Source organism: Macrobrachium nipponense, chromosome 48 (assembly GCF_015104395.2).
Source record: "Macrobrachium nipponense isolate FS-2020 chromosome 48, ASM1510439v2, whole genome shotgun sequence".
Lineage (NCBI taxonomy): Eukaryota > Metazoa > Arthropoda > Malacostraca > Decapoda > Palaemonidae > Macrobrachium > Macrobrachium nipponense.
Window position 1 is genome coordinate 12,166,281 of NC_087223.1, and position 17,500 is coordinate 12,183,780.

Consider the following 17,500-nt stretch of genomic DNA (forward strand, 5'->3'; position numbering starts at 1 on the left):
GATAAATGAATAAAGTAAAAAATGCATGGAAGAATTCATTTGAAAATCTGTGGATAGGGTTGGTACACACTGGGGAGTCATTCACCAAATTACGGTCTGGGTGTATTGTGTCATCTGACGGATCTTCCAGACGTCATGAACTCAGTGTCAAACTGACGAACCAGTTAAACGAATTAATCAGCCATTCGCGCCGCTTCCCTTTCAGCTGCCATGAAGGGACTAGTGAGCAAACTCATGCCTGATGGAAACCTTTACTTCGTCATAAACTATTGGACAACATTCCCTCAACAGCAGTATTGGTGCAGCCGATATCCAGGTTTCCGTCTTGGGATTTTCAAGAACAGGACAGAGTTCTTGGCGTTGATTGAACTCTCGATGTTGACTGGTAAGAACATGTGACCAAGAGTTATTATTGTTATTATTATTGACAATCAAAAGCCACAGTAGTGTTAAAATATATTATTGCACAATGCTAAAAATGACTATCGGATACTACGGAGTCTCTCCTAGTCATTTTTAGCATTGTACAATAATATATTTTTAACACTACTGTGGCTTTTGATTGTCAATATTATATCCTCGTTACGGAAGTTCCTTAGATCATTATTATTATTATCATTTTTTTTATTTATTTATTTTTTTTTTTGCTCTATCACAGTCCTCCAATTCGACTGGGTGGTATTTATAGTGCGGGGTTCGGGTTGCATCCTGCCTCCATAGGAGTCCATCACTTTTCTTACTATGTGCGCCGTTTCTAGGATTCACAATCGTTCTGCATGAGTATTGGATACTACTTCAGCCTCTAGTTTTTTTCTAGATTCCTTTTTCAGGATTCTTGGGATCGTGCCTAGTGCTCCTATGATTATGGGTACGATTTCCACTGGAATGGCATATCCCATATCCTTCTTATTTCTATTTTCAGATCTTGATACGTATCCATTTTTTCCCTCTCTTTTCTCTTCAACTCTGGTGTCCCATGGTAATTGCGACATCAATGAGTGATACTTTTCACGTTTCTTCTTGACTTTTGTCAATCAACGTCACGTCTGGTCTATTTGCACGTATCACCCTATCCGTTCTGATACCATAGTCCCAGAGGATCTTTGCCGGATCGTTTTCTATCACTCCCTCAGGTTGGTGCTCGTACCACTTATTACTGCAAGGTAGCTGATGTTTCTTGCACAAGCTCCAGTGGAGGGCTTTTGCCACGAATCATGCCTCTTTTGTACTGGTTCTGTGCAAGGGCAGGTATTCGCTTGCTATATATTTATGGTTTCATTTTTCGTATTGCAATTCCTACATATGGACAGATGTTATTTCCGTCTATCGTTCTTTGAGCATATCTGGTTCTTAGGGTCCTGATATTGTGCCGCTGTTTATCATTCCTTTAGTTTCCCTTCTTTAGCTCTCCCTCTGTAGCCATTGCCTTGTCTCATCGCTGCTAGTTCTTTAGTCTGTCTCATGTATTGTCCGTGCATTGGTTTGTTGTGCCAGTCTCTGTTCTGTCTGTCATTCTCCTGTCTCTGTATATATTTCTGGGTCTCGTCTACTTTTAATAGTCCTTCTTCCCAGCACTCTTTAGCCACTCATCTTCACTCGGTTTTCAGATATTGCCCCAGTGCTCTGTTCTCGATGTTGACGCAGTCCTCTATACTTTATTAGTAGTCCTCTCCCTCCTTCCTTTCGTATTATGTATAGTCTGTCCGTATTTGCTCTTGGGTGTAGTGCTTTGGTGTATTGTCATATGTTTCCTGGTTTTCTGATCTCTGCTGCGGAGTTCTGCCTTCATCCATTCCACTATTCCTGCGCTGTATCTCATTACTGGCACTGCCCATGTGTGTTTATGGCTTTTATCATATTTCCGGGCGTGTTTTGACTTGAGTATTGCCTTGAGTCTCTGCATATATTCTTTCCTGATCGTGTCCTTCATCTCTTGGTGTTTTATTATTATTATTATTTTTGTATTTTTTTTTTTTTTGCTCTATCACAGTCCTCCAATTCGACCTGGGTGGTATTTATAGTGTGGGGGTTCCGGGTTGCATCCTGCCTCCTTAGGAGTCCATCACTTTTCTTACTATGTGCGCCGTTTCTAGGATCACACTCTTCTGCATGAGTCCTGGAGCTACTTCAGCGTCTAGTTTTTCTAGATTCCTTTTCAGGGATCTTGGGATCGTGCCTAGTGCTACTATGATTATGGGTACGATTTCCACTGGCATATCCCATATTCTTCTTATTTCTATTTTCAGATCTTGATACTTATCCATTTTTCTCTCTTTCTTTCTCAACAACTGGTGTCCCATGGTATTGCGACATCAATGAGTGATACTTTCTTCTTGACTTTGTCAATCAACGTCACGTCTGGTCTATTTGCACGTATCACCCTATCTGTTCTGATACCATAGTCCCAGAGGATCTTTGCCTGATCGTTTTCTATCACTCCCTCTGGTTGGTGTCTCGTTACCACTTATTACTGCAAGGTAGCTGATGTTTCTTGCACAGGCTCCAGTGGAGGGCTTTTGCCACTGAATCATGCCTCTTTTTGTACTGGTTCTGTGCAAGTGCCGGACATTCGCTTGCTATGTGGTTTATGGTTTCATTTTCGTATTGCACTTCCTACATATGGGAGAGATGTTATTTCCGTCTATCGTTCTTTGAGCATATCTGGTTCTTAGGGCTGATCTTGTGCCGCTGTTATCATTCCTTCAGTTTCCTTCTTTAGCTCTCCCCTCTGTAGCCATTGCCATGTGTTATCGCGGCTAGTTTCTTTTAATCTGTCTCATGTATTGTCCGTGCATTGGTTTGTTGTGCCAGTCCTCTGTTCTGTCTGTCATTCTCCTGTCTCTGTATATTTCTCTGGGTCTTCGTCTACTTTTATTAGTCCTTCTTCCCATGCACTCTTTAGCCACTCGTCTTCACTGGTTTTCAGATATTGCCCCAGTGCTCTTATTATTATTTATTATTATTATTATTATTATTATTATTATTATTATTATTATTATTATTATTATTATTATTATTATTATTATTATTATTATTATCTTCAAGTGGATATATAGCATTGATCTCGAAGTAAGTCCAAACAAAGGATCAGTTCTGCTCTCATTTAACAAGAATATGACTAACAGAAACACTCCTTTCAAAGATCACTCGGTACATTCTCAAAGACCATAACCGTTTCATTCTACTTTCAAGGGAACACCTTGGGTGTGGACCTGAATGATAGCACAGGGGCTCGCGTTTGGGGAGATGGAACACCTTTTAACTCCACTTCGCTAGGAGTAGCACAGAGCGTTGGACTAACAATGGGGGGAGCCCTCAATGATGGCAATAATTATTACGCACTGTCGACGAATAAGCAATTTTTCGACCAACCAGGTCATAATGCTGCTTACCCTCTCTGCCAAGCTAACCATGTCACTGTGTAACCAGCATCTGCAAAACACACTACAGATTCCTGCAGTCAGTCAAGAGTGTATTTAGCATTCTGAGTGCCTGTCCCTGCTACAGAGCATTTGTTTTATGCACTATACGTAAACCCTCTTTAGTAATCGGTTTGTGTTTTCAGAAAGCTACGCACTGACTTGAACTATTTATATCCTGCTCTATATGTGTTCAGCAAGTCGAAAGGCTTCGTTATCGTGAACTAGCAACCTACCATTAGGAAACAGGATGCACCGCTGACTGCTAGGTTGCCAAGTCCAGATAATGAAGCTCACAGACTTCTGTTATAGCTTATGCATTGATTTCCGCTTGGTCAGTAGCTTCTGCAGCTCTTGATGGCCTATATCTGTACCTAAATTTGACTGTTTCACTTGAAGTTAATTTTAGCCTATATATCATATGTGACCCCTAAAACCTATATCTCCAGGAAATAGAAATGATTGAACTATTGCAGCTCTGCTGTGTGAAACCAGCTGGTCCTAAAAGGTTTTCAGATCCATACAGAACTAGGATATGATGGACAACCAATGGTAAACTTACACCCCTACTTGTGAATGTACATGATTTAATAAAGAAAATATCTAATTACTTTAGTTTTTTATTACTATTTCAGAGTTAAGGATTTTATCTAATTTATGAACAACATCAAAGATATAAAAAACAATCTTTTGTCATTTTCCTGACTATTAATAGGTCAAAGGTTTTATCATGAAAAAGTGTTTAAAAAATTGAACGAATACAAAATTGAAAAGGGAAATTGTCGTCTCGTCTTAATGATGCCACAAAGAACAGATTACTGGCTCCTTTTAGATACGAGTCGATGTTCTTACATACATACATACATACATACATACATACATACATACATACATACATACATATCTATATCTTAAAAAGAGGGCCCATAAAAACGCCAAAATATGGAAAGTAAGTGCTATATTTCAGAGACTGCTGTCTCTCTCTCTCTCTCTTCAGGTAGGTAATGAAGAGAGAGACAGCAGTCTCTGAAACATGGAACTTACTTCCTATACCTTGGCGTTCCATGGACTCCTTTTATTAGATGGAATTCTTTGTAACAAAATATTTTCACCAGATATATCTATTTGTATGCATATATATATATATATATATATATATATATATATATATATATATATATATATATATATATATATATATATATATATATATATATATATATATATATATATATATATATATATATATATATATATATATGTGTGTGTGTGTGTGTGTGTGTGTGTGTGTGTGAAACAGATAATCTCCCATCAAACAAAACTACCTGTAAAGAATAACAACACAAGAATAATTATTGCCACTCAAATCAGGTCTGAGAAATCTTTTTTCCGTGGAAAACAAATCCGGACGAATTGAAATCTTGGTATAATTTTTTTGTCACTCTTTGAATTTTGTAGCGCACTGAAGCATGTCTTACCAACGTGTCGCATTTCACATACGGTCCGCCGACACGAAAGATATTGCGAGGAGTAGATATTGTTGTCAGTTTCCATGGAGACTGGAAAGAGGAACGTACTGAACTGACATTTGAGACGTACGAAACGAGTGTCCTGTTCTATCTATCTATCTATCTATCTATATATATTATATTATATTATATATATATTATTATATATATATAATTATATATATATATAATATATATATGTGTGTGTGTGTGTGTGTGTGTGTGTGTGTGTGTGTGTGTGTGTGTGTATATGTATATAATATATTATAGATATATTATATAGTATACCTTAGTATTATTATATATATATTATATATATATATATATATATATAATTATAGTTATATAATAGTCACTATTTATATTATACGTCATATTAGAATGAGTATCATATAGATATATAAATCTAATTTTACTATATAGATATATATATATATATATATATATATATATACATATATATATATATATATATATATATATATATATTATATATATACTTATACAGATAGATATATATATATCTACATATATCTATATATATCTATCTATACATATATATATAAGTATATAACTCATATATATATATATATATATATATTATATATATACATATAATATATATATATATACATATATATTTTAGTTTATATAATCTATATATATCAGATTATATATAGAAGTATAAATATATATATAATATATAATATATATATATTATATATTATAGATATATATATCTATTAATATATATATATATATTATATCTTATAGAATCATAGATACTTATATATATGTAGATATATATATATATATCTATCTATATACGTATATATATATATATATATATATAGTATATATATATAGATATATATCTATCTATATATAGATATATATTTATCTAAACATATATATATATATATATATATATATATATATATATATATATATATATACATATATTACAACTTTATACATATGTATATAGTGTAAAACCAATTAGTCATACTGATAACATTGATCATTTTTCATGCATGTCCGTGTGCTACAATTTATGTACGTGTTTCAGTATGTGCTGTGAAATATAACCTTTAAGTGTGACTCGGTCATTGTCTATGTTAAATAAGAGACACGCATACAAATAATCATGCAGTATTACGAACTAAAGATATAATATGGCTTTGGGTTCAATAAAAAATAAAGCAAAAGTTCGCCACAATAATCCTGAGTGGGTCTGCCATCCTCGCCAATCAATATAACCGAGCATGACACGAATCTAGAACTGATGGATAAAATAAAAAAAAAAGAAAACTAACATATTTTAGTAAATGAACAAAGTCCACTTTGACACGGTGTTTGTCCATAAAGATATCATGGACTTGAAAAAAAGGCGATTAAATACAAGGTCACCTTAATTCTGGACGTACTTTTCTCACGAACCCAAGATTTCTACCGTTTTTCAAGTGACTTTCAACCAAACGCTACTTATCTTGTTTACCTAGAGACGGAATGAAAAGCTGGTTCGTATCTTGATGTACGCAGAGTCAATGTATACACCACTACTATTACTATTTATGTTTTTTTTTTCATACTAAAACATAATACTAATACTATACTGTATTTTGCTGAGCATTTTATTAATACGAATTATATATAATAATAAACTCATGATGATTATGTTCATATCTTTGAAAGTTCGTAACTTGAAAGTTCCTAAATAGAGGAGCATCTGTATTGGGTTTGTATTCAGTCTAATTCATCATTATCAGTTATTATGAGCAGTAGTAGTAGCAGCAGTATACTATAGCCACAGTCCCTTGTCTGATTCCTAACTTGCCTGCAAACTGAAATTTCCTGAAAGTACGAGGATCGATTAAAACAAGGCTGAATAAAAGTATATTAATTTATTACTCACATGTTGTAACCATACATTTAAGAATTACGAATACAGAAGTATCCAGATGGTGCCTGCGATTTACACAACATAAAAAGTATATCATCAACAAGAAAAAATGAAATATTCATAAAAGAAAAAATGAAAAATAAAAAGATTCCTACCTTGACTTGTGCTTAATTCAGTTTTGTGTACCGTGAAAAATCGATAGCTTTTTTTTCTGACATTTTTTGTGTCTTTGACAACTTTCAAAACAGGCGATTTCTCCTCTACCAATCTAAACTGAGAGAGAGAGAGAGAGAGAGAGAGAGAGAGAGAGAGAGAGAGAGAGAGAGAGATATTGTGTAGGCATCTGAAAGAATTTTTCGTGAATATTAACATGTTGTAGACCAGTTTTGAAAACTAGTATTATAATGGGTGAACATAATCATACATCATATTGCAAATAGTTTAAAGATAAAACAAAATTCATTCCTTCCGAAAGGTTTGCAAATAAAGTGAATATTGATAGATACAAGAATCATATCTGGAGAACCAAACATTATCAATTCCAAGTCATTCAAAGTCTCATATTTTTATACAATCATAATCTGAAGTTTCGTGACGAACGTTCTACAAAAAGAAAAATATGACTTTCCCCAGTATTTAATAGAGATTATTCTCGCGTACAGTGTATTCATTCTGCTGTAACTCAATATATGTTATCTACAGTTACGATCCGAGTGTAATCTCGCATTATAACTCAGTTTACCAAGTAATGGCTTGGCTGATAAAGAATAATTTAATGAGTTGTCAATTTAGAAAGATCTCTTCATCTCCGTAATTTCATCTTGGGACAGCAGACTCAGTATATTCAATTTAATGAAAGCATAGAATGAACTCATTTGACAGGAAAGCGTTTTAAATTTTATAAAAAAAAAAAAAAGGAATGATAATCACGCTGCAATAAATGAATAACTGGTTTACTGTTAAACAGTTGATGGACGCCCATTCTTTCAGATACTGACAAAAGAGAGAGAAAGAGAGAGAGGGAAAGAGAGAGAGGGACAGAGAGAGGAGGAGGAGGAGGAGGAGGACTTCATATATTAATACTGTTTATAGGATAAAAAAAAGGATAATAATACAAACAAGAACAGCGCTGAAACTGAAAGAGGGAGAACATCGCAAGTTCAAGTCCATAAAAAAATTAAAAATCAGAAGCAGATGGCTTATAAATTTCATGGTCTTATATGAGGATCCTTTTCCAACGTGGCAGCAGGATATAAGCTAAGGAGTCCTATGGCTGCTTCAGAGAATGACAGAGTGAACAGGACCTAAAGTTAATCCTTTTGGGAGAAATAATAGAAAAATGGGAAGAGAATAGATTTCCAGTACCTAGATTCAACGAAAAATAAATTACAGCTTAAATGTCAGATTTATTGTGGCTCAGTGAATTCACAAGTTAAAAAAATACTCAGATCAAATGTCACGTGCCTTTTTATGTCTAAGAAACCCGAAAAAAAAAAATTACAAACTTCAAATACATCAAATGGCTTCTCAAGCAATGGAAATAAGACAGAATGGTATTCTATCAGCAGCTGTGGATCACTGTATACAAATCCAGTATAAAAGAATTCAACTGCGTTATCACAATATTTTAAACGAACACTGGATCACGCAAGGGGTCCTTATCAGACAGATGCCAGTACGCAACTAGTCGCAGGTTCTTCAACCAGGGTTATAAAGGCTCCTCCTCCTCTTCTTCTTCTTCTTCTTCTTCTTCTGGCATTCAAGAGACGAGAGCTTCCTCCTGAACCTTCCAGGGATGTCTTAAGACGACCCGTCGCGCGTTCCAGCATTCACAGACTACGTGTACTACAGTATTAAGGTACAAAGCAAAATCTGAAGACAGTCACCTAATGCTTTACAATTTGTACAAACATTACTACTGTATATGGGGGGGTTCTGTTTTTATCTGGTTATATAAATGGAACGTTGCTTATGCATTATTCATGCTATTCAACTGGACTGTTTAAAAGCAGGAAATATCTACTGTAGCTAGAGGGAAGCCTTTTCTCTAGAAGAGTATTCCCAGCGATTCGAAAACGGCTGGCTGGTCGCTGGAATATAATCTTGTTCTACTGACAAACTGTTCTTCTTCTCCTTCTTCTTCTTCTTGGTCTCCTTCGAGAGAGGGAAATATGTACAGAAAAAATAAACCCTGCTCAACAACAACGCTACAACATAAATGACCTCAAATCAATCTAGGATTGTGTTTAAGCACAGAGGAGAGAGAAGTCTTCAACTTGTCCCACAGCCTGTCAGTCACTGACTTCAGAGTTCAGTCTTTTGTCTCCACTCCTTTCCAGGCTGAATAGCCACACATACTTTCCATTATGGACGACCGAACAACAAACAGAGTCTGCACAGGACACTTTCCAGAGATTACAAGGGCTGTCCTCAGATACTTTTCTATGTCTCTGTTGGAAACCATACCCAGGGCACTTTTTTCCATTTACTTTCTGGCAACTACGATGTACTGGAACACTTTTCTATGCACCTGCTGATACCAATATCCCCAGAATACTTTGAAAACTATGCCCTTCTAGGTAACTGCTTTGAAAATATTACCCAGCTTACTTACACAGGAATTACCCTCTGAGGACCAAAGTCAAACTCTTTTTCTAGGTACCTGCCGGAAATAATATCCAGGGCAATCCTCAAGTTTACCTGTCGAAAACTAAACTCGAACACTTTTCCAGGTATCCAGGGCCCTTTTCAAAATACTTTCCAAAAACTGTACACTCTTCCAGGTGACTGCTGCAATAAAATACCCAGGCCACTCCTCAAGTACCCTTCCAGGGACCTTGAGAAAAGCATTACCCAGGGCACTCCTCAAATTACACTTTTCCAGGTGACCACTGGGAAACGATACCCAAAGCACTCCTCAAGTCACCTTCTAAATACTGAACTGTCCGGGTACCTGCAGGAAGAAGTTAGTCATAGCCAGACACTCTTTCCAGGTAACGTGAAAGCACAGAGACGAGTTTCATGCTATTGTACACAGTTACTGAACCACTCTTCTCCTTCTCAGCTGCAATGTTCGTACTGCACTTGCAGTCTTTGTACAGTCCACACGCAAGCTTATGCAAAGCTTTTAAATATATAATATGTATATATCTATAATGTGAATATGTATTTCGGGAATGTTTGAATCAACCACACTTCTCTACCATGAGAGAGGCTTATCACTTGTTTTCCATTTGTTCTTTTATCTCTTTACTTCCGCCCTCAGTTTATAAAAGCGTCTTTCCATGAGTCAGATGTCAACTCTAGCATATATCATTCCAGGCAAAAGCTTCAAAAACTGGAAACGGGCAAATCCAGAGGAAGAAAATAAACGTACAGATGCCACATTGATACCATACCAGCAGTGATACAGAAGTTCTATTTTTTTCCAAATCTCTTCATTGACCACCAAACATCATAAAGTTCTTGAAAACTTTTCAACTCGCGTCTTAGAAAAAGTCTCGGGGATTCATGAGACCTCATGATAGGCTTTGAAACTGAACTACTACCTTTGACAGCAATGCAGAAATGAAGTCATGTTTGTATCTAATCTAGAAAGAATGCTTGAAAAATACACTACGAGAGGGACTCTCTTTCTCCTCCAGAACTTCTTGGATTTTGCTGAGAATCTGTTGAAAGAATTTCTTTGATGATGACACACCTTTTCAATTTGGTTCAGACACGAGGTCAGTAAATACTGCGCTTAACAAAACCACCTCTCCATTTTTTTCTACTCGTATTCTATACAAATAAACTACCAAGTCAATGAAAAACGCAAAATAGTATTGGCCTTTAAAAACAGTCGAAGACTTGTTTGGGAATTGTGCTGTGAACACTGCTCTCGGGAGCTTCTCTTTTCAACTATTTAAACAAGCTTGCAAAGATGAAATTAGAAACTAACAGTTAGTACCCTGTTTTTATTACAGTGGGGAGGAATTTCCACTTCACAAGTTCATAACTTTAATGGGGAATTACAGACGTAAACCAAATAATAGAGGGGGTGGGGGGGCAAATGTCCTTCTTGGCATTAAAAGCCCCAGTTACTTCAATCATCTTCAGCGAGGAGATCATCTAGATATGGCAATGTAAGAATTTCTACATCTATGGAAGTACATTAGTCTAATAAAAAAAAGAATAAAAAAAAAAAAAAAAAAAAAAAAAAAACGAAAAATAAAGGTATGTCTTTGTGGCATGCCAGTGCAAAAATCAGCGGGCTCTCTCTAAAAAATTTTTTTTTTTTTAAGTGCTTTGGGAATCTGGATTGCTTTTGGCAGAAGAGAAAGAACTATATCAAGTCTTGCTGCCAGATGAACGATTGACAGAATACCCTACGAACTGTCAAGCAACGATAGTGATGATAAATTGAGAGAAAAAAAATGAAAATAGAAAGAAATCTCAAAATACGAGGCAAGTGGAGAACCGTTGAAGACCTCGTCTTGAGGACTCAGAGGCCGTAGACACTCAAAGCTTTGTAGAGGTTAATGAAGTCGTGGTGGGTCTGAATTCGCCAGAAGGGGAAGTCCAGCTGTGTGGAGGTCATGGAAAAGAACATCACATATTAGAGAATTATAAGTTGATTCGTTCATTCATAGCTTATTCATCAGTTAATTAGTGAATGATAAATTATACACTTTAAATGGTGAACTTTTAGCTTTAAAAAATTATATTTTTAGTGAATGATGGGAAAAAGTTAATTAAGTACCATACGTAAAACTCAATTCACTTAAAAAGTCTAAACATGCGTTCTTCTTATGGAAATGATTTAAAGAGACTTCTTAAAAATTTTGAAATGTAAATGTGAGAGAATATTTGAATAACAAAAACGTTAAGACAGCACTAGAATGTACAACAAATGATTTTCCATATTTGTTTTTATTGAAAAGGCTTCCTATATTAGGTGGAAAACCTTTAAATCGATCAAATACTTTAAGCTCTGCGGTAATCAAAATGACAGCAAAATGACAAAACAAAAATCCGCAATAGTTGGTGACTTACTAGATATATATTACAAAGGGTCGATACGTTTTGAAAGGCTGAAAGTTGATAGTTATTATTAAAAAAACTTCAAAGTTAAGATATTTTTAAAAAACTGGCAATTCTTGCAAAAAGGGCCCAACCCCGACAAGAAAAATAAAGGAAATCACAAAACAATCATTTTACAGCTCAAAACCCCAAAATGGCACAATTTACACGATAAAAAAACAGACTTCTTAAACTAATCATGAGAAATCTCCCTCTTCGTAAAGGAACATTTAATTCCGTCCTTCGATTTTAAAAACAAAATCTTTAATGATTAATCTTACTGCTTTGGCTGCCGTCTCTTCGTCCCTTCCGTCTCCCACGACTACATAGACAGGTTTTCTCCCGAAGCGAGATGCTATGCGTTCAAAACAGCTTTCTTTACCTGTTGAGAAAAATATTATTCAACATTCTCGCCAGGTAAATGGATTACGTTTAACACATTTTCTAGATGTCATCGATTCATCCACAATTAGTTTTGATAATATATAATCTTCCTCGATATAGGATTACCTATGTTAGGAAATCTTGCAACAAGAATTTGTTGCGAGACATTATTGAATATCAGAATTTATGAGTCTTAGGAATGCCATATAAATGAAATAACAAGCAAAAACTACACTGTTATGCCGTTCATATTGCATACAACTTTATGCTTCTAAGCTCTTATTTTTAATGAATCACCAGTTTGACCTGCATAGAACTTGTCATATAATGACATGGAATCTGATATACACAACCGGTGGTATAGTCAGTAGAGTTCTTTATAGGTACATTTTGCATTTTATCATTGTTCTTGAATGCTCTATAACCACTGAAGTTAACAAGCATATGGGGCATATTTGTAAAATAATTATTATATGGCAGAACAAGTAAGTTTTCATGTTGTATGTTTCATTGTTGCTTTTCAAGAATTATAATAAAAAAATAATTAGAAAATAAGCATTATCCTGCCTCGTACGTACCAACTTTCGTAGCCGAGTATATGTTTTCGATGGGGAAGACCGACCCTAGGCCATAGAGCAACACCTTGGCCAACGCCGGGACGAGCTGGGTCGTGGTCACCAAAACGTTCACGCAGTTTGGTCTGTTGGCTATGAGCTGCAGGCATTTCATGGACTCTGTCAGCCACTGGTCTGTGAGAGTCTCTATGTCTTGCCTGACTCTGTGCCATTTTTCTCTGTTCTCTGGATCCAGGAGACCTGGAAGATTTGGGGTCGGTTGGTTAGCAAGAACTGGAATGGTTGAAGACGTGGTCTGATTAATTAAGGATCCAGGAGACCTGGAAGATTTTTGGGTGGGGCCGTTAGTAAGAACTGGAATAGTTTAAGACGTGGTATGATTAATTAAGATCCAGGAGACCTAGAAGATTTGGGGTGGCTGGGTTAGCAAGAACTGGAATGGTTGAAGACGTGGTCTGATTAATAAAGGATCCAGGAGACCTGGAAGATTAGGGGCGGGTGCTTTAGCAAGAACTGGAATTATTTAAGACGTGATTAATTAAGGATCCAGGAGACCTAGAAATGCTTTGGGCGCCAGTAATTTGTGGTCTGGAATATTTTGTCCTGGATATTGCTGACCTGCTGAATAGGACAATTTTGTACCTGGAGTATTTTGTAAATAATTGAATAGTTGCCTGGAAAATTGGGCTCGAAAGTTGGGGCAAGAGACTTCATAGCATTTACATCCTACTTCCATGATGGGGAGTTGGATCGACAAACGTTTATCACAAACGTTATGATTAGTTAAACAAAGTTTACCATTGACCACAAAATGTCAACACAGATCCACTTCCATGAAGGAGTATTTGCTCAACAACCGCTTCACCCATACGGTAATTATTATCATCATGAAAACTATATGAACTCGGTTTATCAAGGACAACACAACGTCACCACAAACTCACTTCCAGAGTTGTTTCTGCAGCTGTTGAAGAGTTCTTTGATCTTCCTGTAGCGGAAGGCCAGTTTCCTCATCCAATCCACACCCCCGCGCACCCCAGTGCCCAGACAGAGAGACGCGTTGTTATTGGCTGCGCTGAAGCCATCTGTGGCGAAGTTGTAATTGCTGAAAGAGACGGAATGAATTACAAAAAGGGAAACTATTTTGAGGTGAGAAACAGATGAAAGTTTGGGGGTATGCTCTAGGAAATAATGATAAGCACACGACTCCAAAATGAACATATTTTATACAATTTTAGTTACTGTTACGTGAGGAAAATGCAATATCATGTGGGCAAACGACCACGAAATATGAATCACTTCCCTGTCAGATGATTTACAAAATGAATTACAAAATTTTAAAGGGGAAAATTAACATTGGCTGGTTTCAACGATAATGTTTGTCATGAAAACAGAAGTATTGATAGAATCAATTTTTTTCTTATCACGTTCCATTAAGGCAAAAAAATAATGAAGAGAGCTCAAATCTAAGTTCCTTGGCAAATAATATCTTTTGCAAAATCGCTTGTTAAAAAAATTACAAGATAGTATTTTAAAGATAAGACACTAACATGGAATACATTGCACTGGAGAACAGGGAAACGATAAGTTGAAATGTACTACACTCGGGAAGAATTGATAATACAGAATACAGTGTACAAAAATCTTTAAAACAGAATACATTATATTCGATTAGGCTACATACCGCTGGAATAAGGACGAATAATTTAATAAAATCGAAGTATCTTGCAATGGCAGATATTGATGATAAAAAAAATTACCGACACAGAATATACTGGACGAGAAGATTGGAGAGTAGTCTTTGAAGGCTATAATAATAATAATAATAATAATGAATGAATAATAATAATAATATAATAATAATAATAATAATAATAATAATAATAATAATAATAATAATAATAATAATAATAATAATAATAATAATAATAATAATAATAATAATAATAATCTAATTACCTTAAATCTTGGCCATTGTCATCGGATGATACGTCATCAATGTGTACTTGGTCACATTCCTGTAATGAAATTACATTATTTAAATATAACTTTATTTGTCAATATCACGTGAACAATGTACAGCAACTATGCTCAAGCCTCTCTCTCTCTCTGTCTCTCTCTCCTCTCTCTCTCTCTCTCTTTCTCCTTACCTCCAAGTCGTTGAAGAAGAAGTGGGTATCAGCCAGGTCAAAGATGAGTTTCTCCATGTGATACCCAAGTTGAACCGCGTTGGCCGTGTCCTGTAAATAAGAAGAGTAGCGGGCATTATTTACTACTTGGACATTTGTGAATGAAGGCAATCTAGAGTCGTGAAATCATGTCATTCATGAGTAAATACCTTCATTCAGAATATGTGATTATATGAAGGTTTAGCAATACCTAATTATTTACCACCAGGAGCTTTTTATGAATGAGGGTACTCCTTTATGGTAAGATCATTTCCTTAAGGAGTAAATAGTTCTATTTAGAATAGAATGCATGACTGTATGAGTATGAAGGTTTAGTTATGCCGCAAGTGAAGAAGGATATAAAGGAAGGAATGACAATGATTTCAGAACTGAGGAAGTCCAGATGAGGAGTGATGAGCGATGAAAGAATGAGAGGAGAATAAATGGGACACATGAAAGAGAACTCATGAATAAAAGAAGGTCCAAATATGAGGCAAAGAGAGAATTTGTAGTGAGGAGAGACGGTTGTGAAATTTGGGTAAAGGACTGGGTATACATTTATAGTGCCATGTGAGGAAAGTGAGGGAAATGAGCAGAGGGTAGGAGGAGAGGTCAAAACCGCACAGTGATAAATGCCAGGGGGAAGGAAAAGTGGGGTAGGAGGAGGGGGAGGGGGGGGAGGAGGACGAGGAAGACGATGAGGGGAAGGAGCCGTTGGAGGGCATGTGAGGGAAATGGGAAGGAATGTTGCGAAATAGGTATATGGGTAAAATGGTAAATATAAAAGAAAATACAAGTCGATCAAGTGAAAAACATGTAACGTGAAATCAAAGCGTGAGCCAGATTCAATTATTTTAGCATTTTCTCTCTCTCTCTCTCTCTCTCTCTCTCTCTCTCTCTCTCTCTCTCTCTCTGTATCCCCGCTACGAGAGAAAGAGATAAAAGTCCTCTTCAACTACGAAGGAATGCTTAGCATTTCCTTTTATTGACTGATGCCCGAGCCTAACAGCCGCCAGGGAGCGTTCCCCATCACATACAGCTCCCTTATAACACTTGGCCCTTAGCTCTGATGAGGTTTTGAGTCGCGATTATAGAGACAGAGGCAGAGAGAACGGAACCAGTAAACACGCAAACATACACGTCAGCGCCCGGAAACACACACGGTGGGTTTGAATGTTTCGTGTTTACTGAAGGCCTATTTCTAGTTATTTTATGGCGTTTTGTGAACACACTGTAAAGTTGTACATTGAAATATGACGGTATGTGATATAACTGACGCTGTTTATAAGCAAGATGTTGTTTTATTAATATAATTGTACACTTTTATTAATAATATGCGTCAATATCTAATAATAAAGGCGCTTGGAAGCAAGATATGTCCTCGTTTTTTATATGAATTGCATTCTGTCCGCTAGGGTAATATCCTTTCTATAATTTCGAAGTATTTCTTCTCTCTCTCTCTCTCTCTCTCTCTCTCTCTCTCTCTCCTTCCAACCTGTAACGATCTGAGCCCCACTTTTCCCTCCCTCCCTAATTCCTATAACCAGGACTAACCAGAAACATGTGTATCTCCATACATGTGCCGCCCGAAACATGTGTTGAACCGTCGGTCTAACGCGGGTCCTACTGAGGTCCCATAGCTGGTATCCACCTGCCTCTACATACTAAAATGGGGCCCAGTGGTCGTATTTCCAGTGTACTATCACAAATACAAGTTACTAACACTAACACTAATAATAAAATCTGATATATTTCTTTTAGTCCAGTTTTATTCAGTAAGAAAGCTCTTACCAGTGACTGCTGAACGTACCGAGATGACAGAATTGATAAGAAGGTCTTTCCCGTCTGTCTGTTAGCTGTCTGTCTGTCTGCCTTGTGGGATATGTGTAAATTTTCGAGAGATTAGTCCAGTCATTTTCAAGAATTTTAACATCAAGAATTTCAGGGGGCTGGTTTTGGTAAGGCAGCGAATTTCCCTGTCGAATTATTCGCCCGTCTTAATTTCTGTCCATTCTGTCTACCTTTGTAATTAGATATCTATTTTCTTTACTTTTTGTTGGTGGGTTTGGGGGGGAAGGCGGTTGGGAGAGGGGGCCAGCTGCTATGGAAAAGTTGACTCGTCCCTATACTTTCTATCTTCATCTGTCTGTCAATTTAGCCTCCCGTCTAAACTACTAACAGAAAAGGTGGGAACGCAATGTTATCTATCCGTCTGTCCACCTATCTACATATTATAGATCTGTCTAACCTACTGACTGACTGACTATTGTGGGAATAAAGCTAACCCACCTTTTTTACCGTCAGTCTCAGAGCTCCTCTCTGTCTAAGCTTTCCCAAATCGTCCCGAAACCATCAACCGAAATCTGATTTGACAGAGGCACCTGACAGACGACCGTCAACAGCCTTAATTCTTCATAAAGACATCCATTGAGGAGTTTAATGTTTGGACAGATAAAAAAAAATAAAAATAAAAAAAACAAAC

At 36.3% G+C, this 17,500-nt stretch overlaps 2 protein-coding genes across 7 annotated transcripts in view; one reads left to right on the plus strand and one right to left on the minus strand.

The window, feature by feature from the left end:
- LOC135204937 (uncharacterized) overlaps nt 1-4,029 on the plus strand; it is a 9,054-nt gene extending 5,025 nt beyond the window's left edge. For both annotated transcript variants that reach the window (XM_064235182.1, XM_064235183.1), the window contains 2 exons: nt 206-385; nt 3,193-4,029. In XM_064235182.1, the coding sequence (XP_064091252.1) occupies nt 206-385; nt 3,193-3,425 (413 nt within the window). In that variant the 3' untranslated portion in view covers nt 3,426-4,029. The remainder of the gene's footprint in view (nt 1-205; nt 386-3,192) is intronic.
- A 2,787-nt stretch (nt 4,030-6,816) lies between these two features.
- The window catches only part of LOC135205047 (eyes absent homolog 2-like), a 200,429-nt gene continuing 189,745 nt past the window's right edge, over nt 6,817-17,500 (minus strand). For all 5 annotated transcript variants that reach the window (XM_064235315.1, XM_064235312.1, XM_064235313.1 and 2 more), the window contains 6 exons: nt 15,001-15,090; nt 14,810-14,868; nt 13,795-13,955; nt 12,854-13,090; nt 12,173-12,273; nt 6,817-11,394 (listed from right to left, as the gene is read on the minus strand). In XM_064235315.1, coding sequence (XP_064091385.1) covers nt 11,314-11,394; nt 12,173-12,273; nt 12,854-13,090; nt 13,795-13,955; nt 14,810-14,868; nt 15,001-15,090 — 729 coding nt within the window. In that variant the 3' untranslated portion in view covers nt 6,817-11,313. The remainder of the gene's footprint in view (nt 11,395-12,172; nt 12,274-12,853; nt 13,091-13,794; nt 13,956-14,809; nt 14,869-15,000; nt 15,091-17,500) is intronic.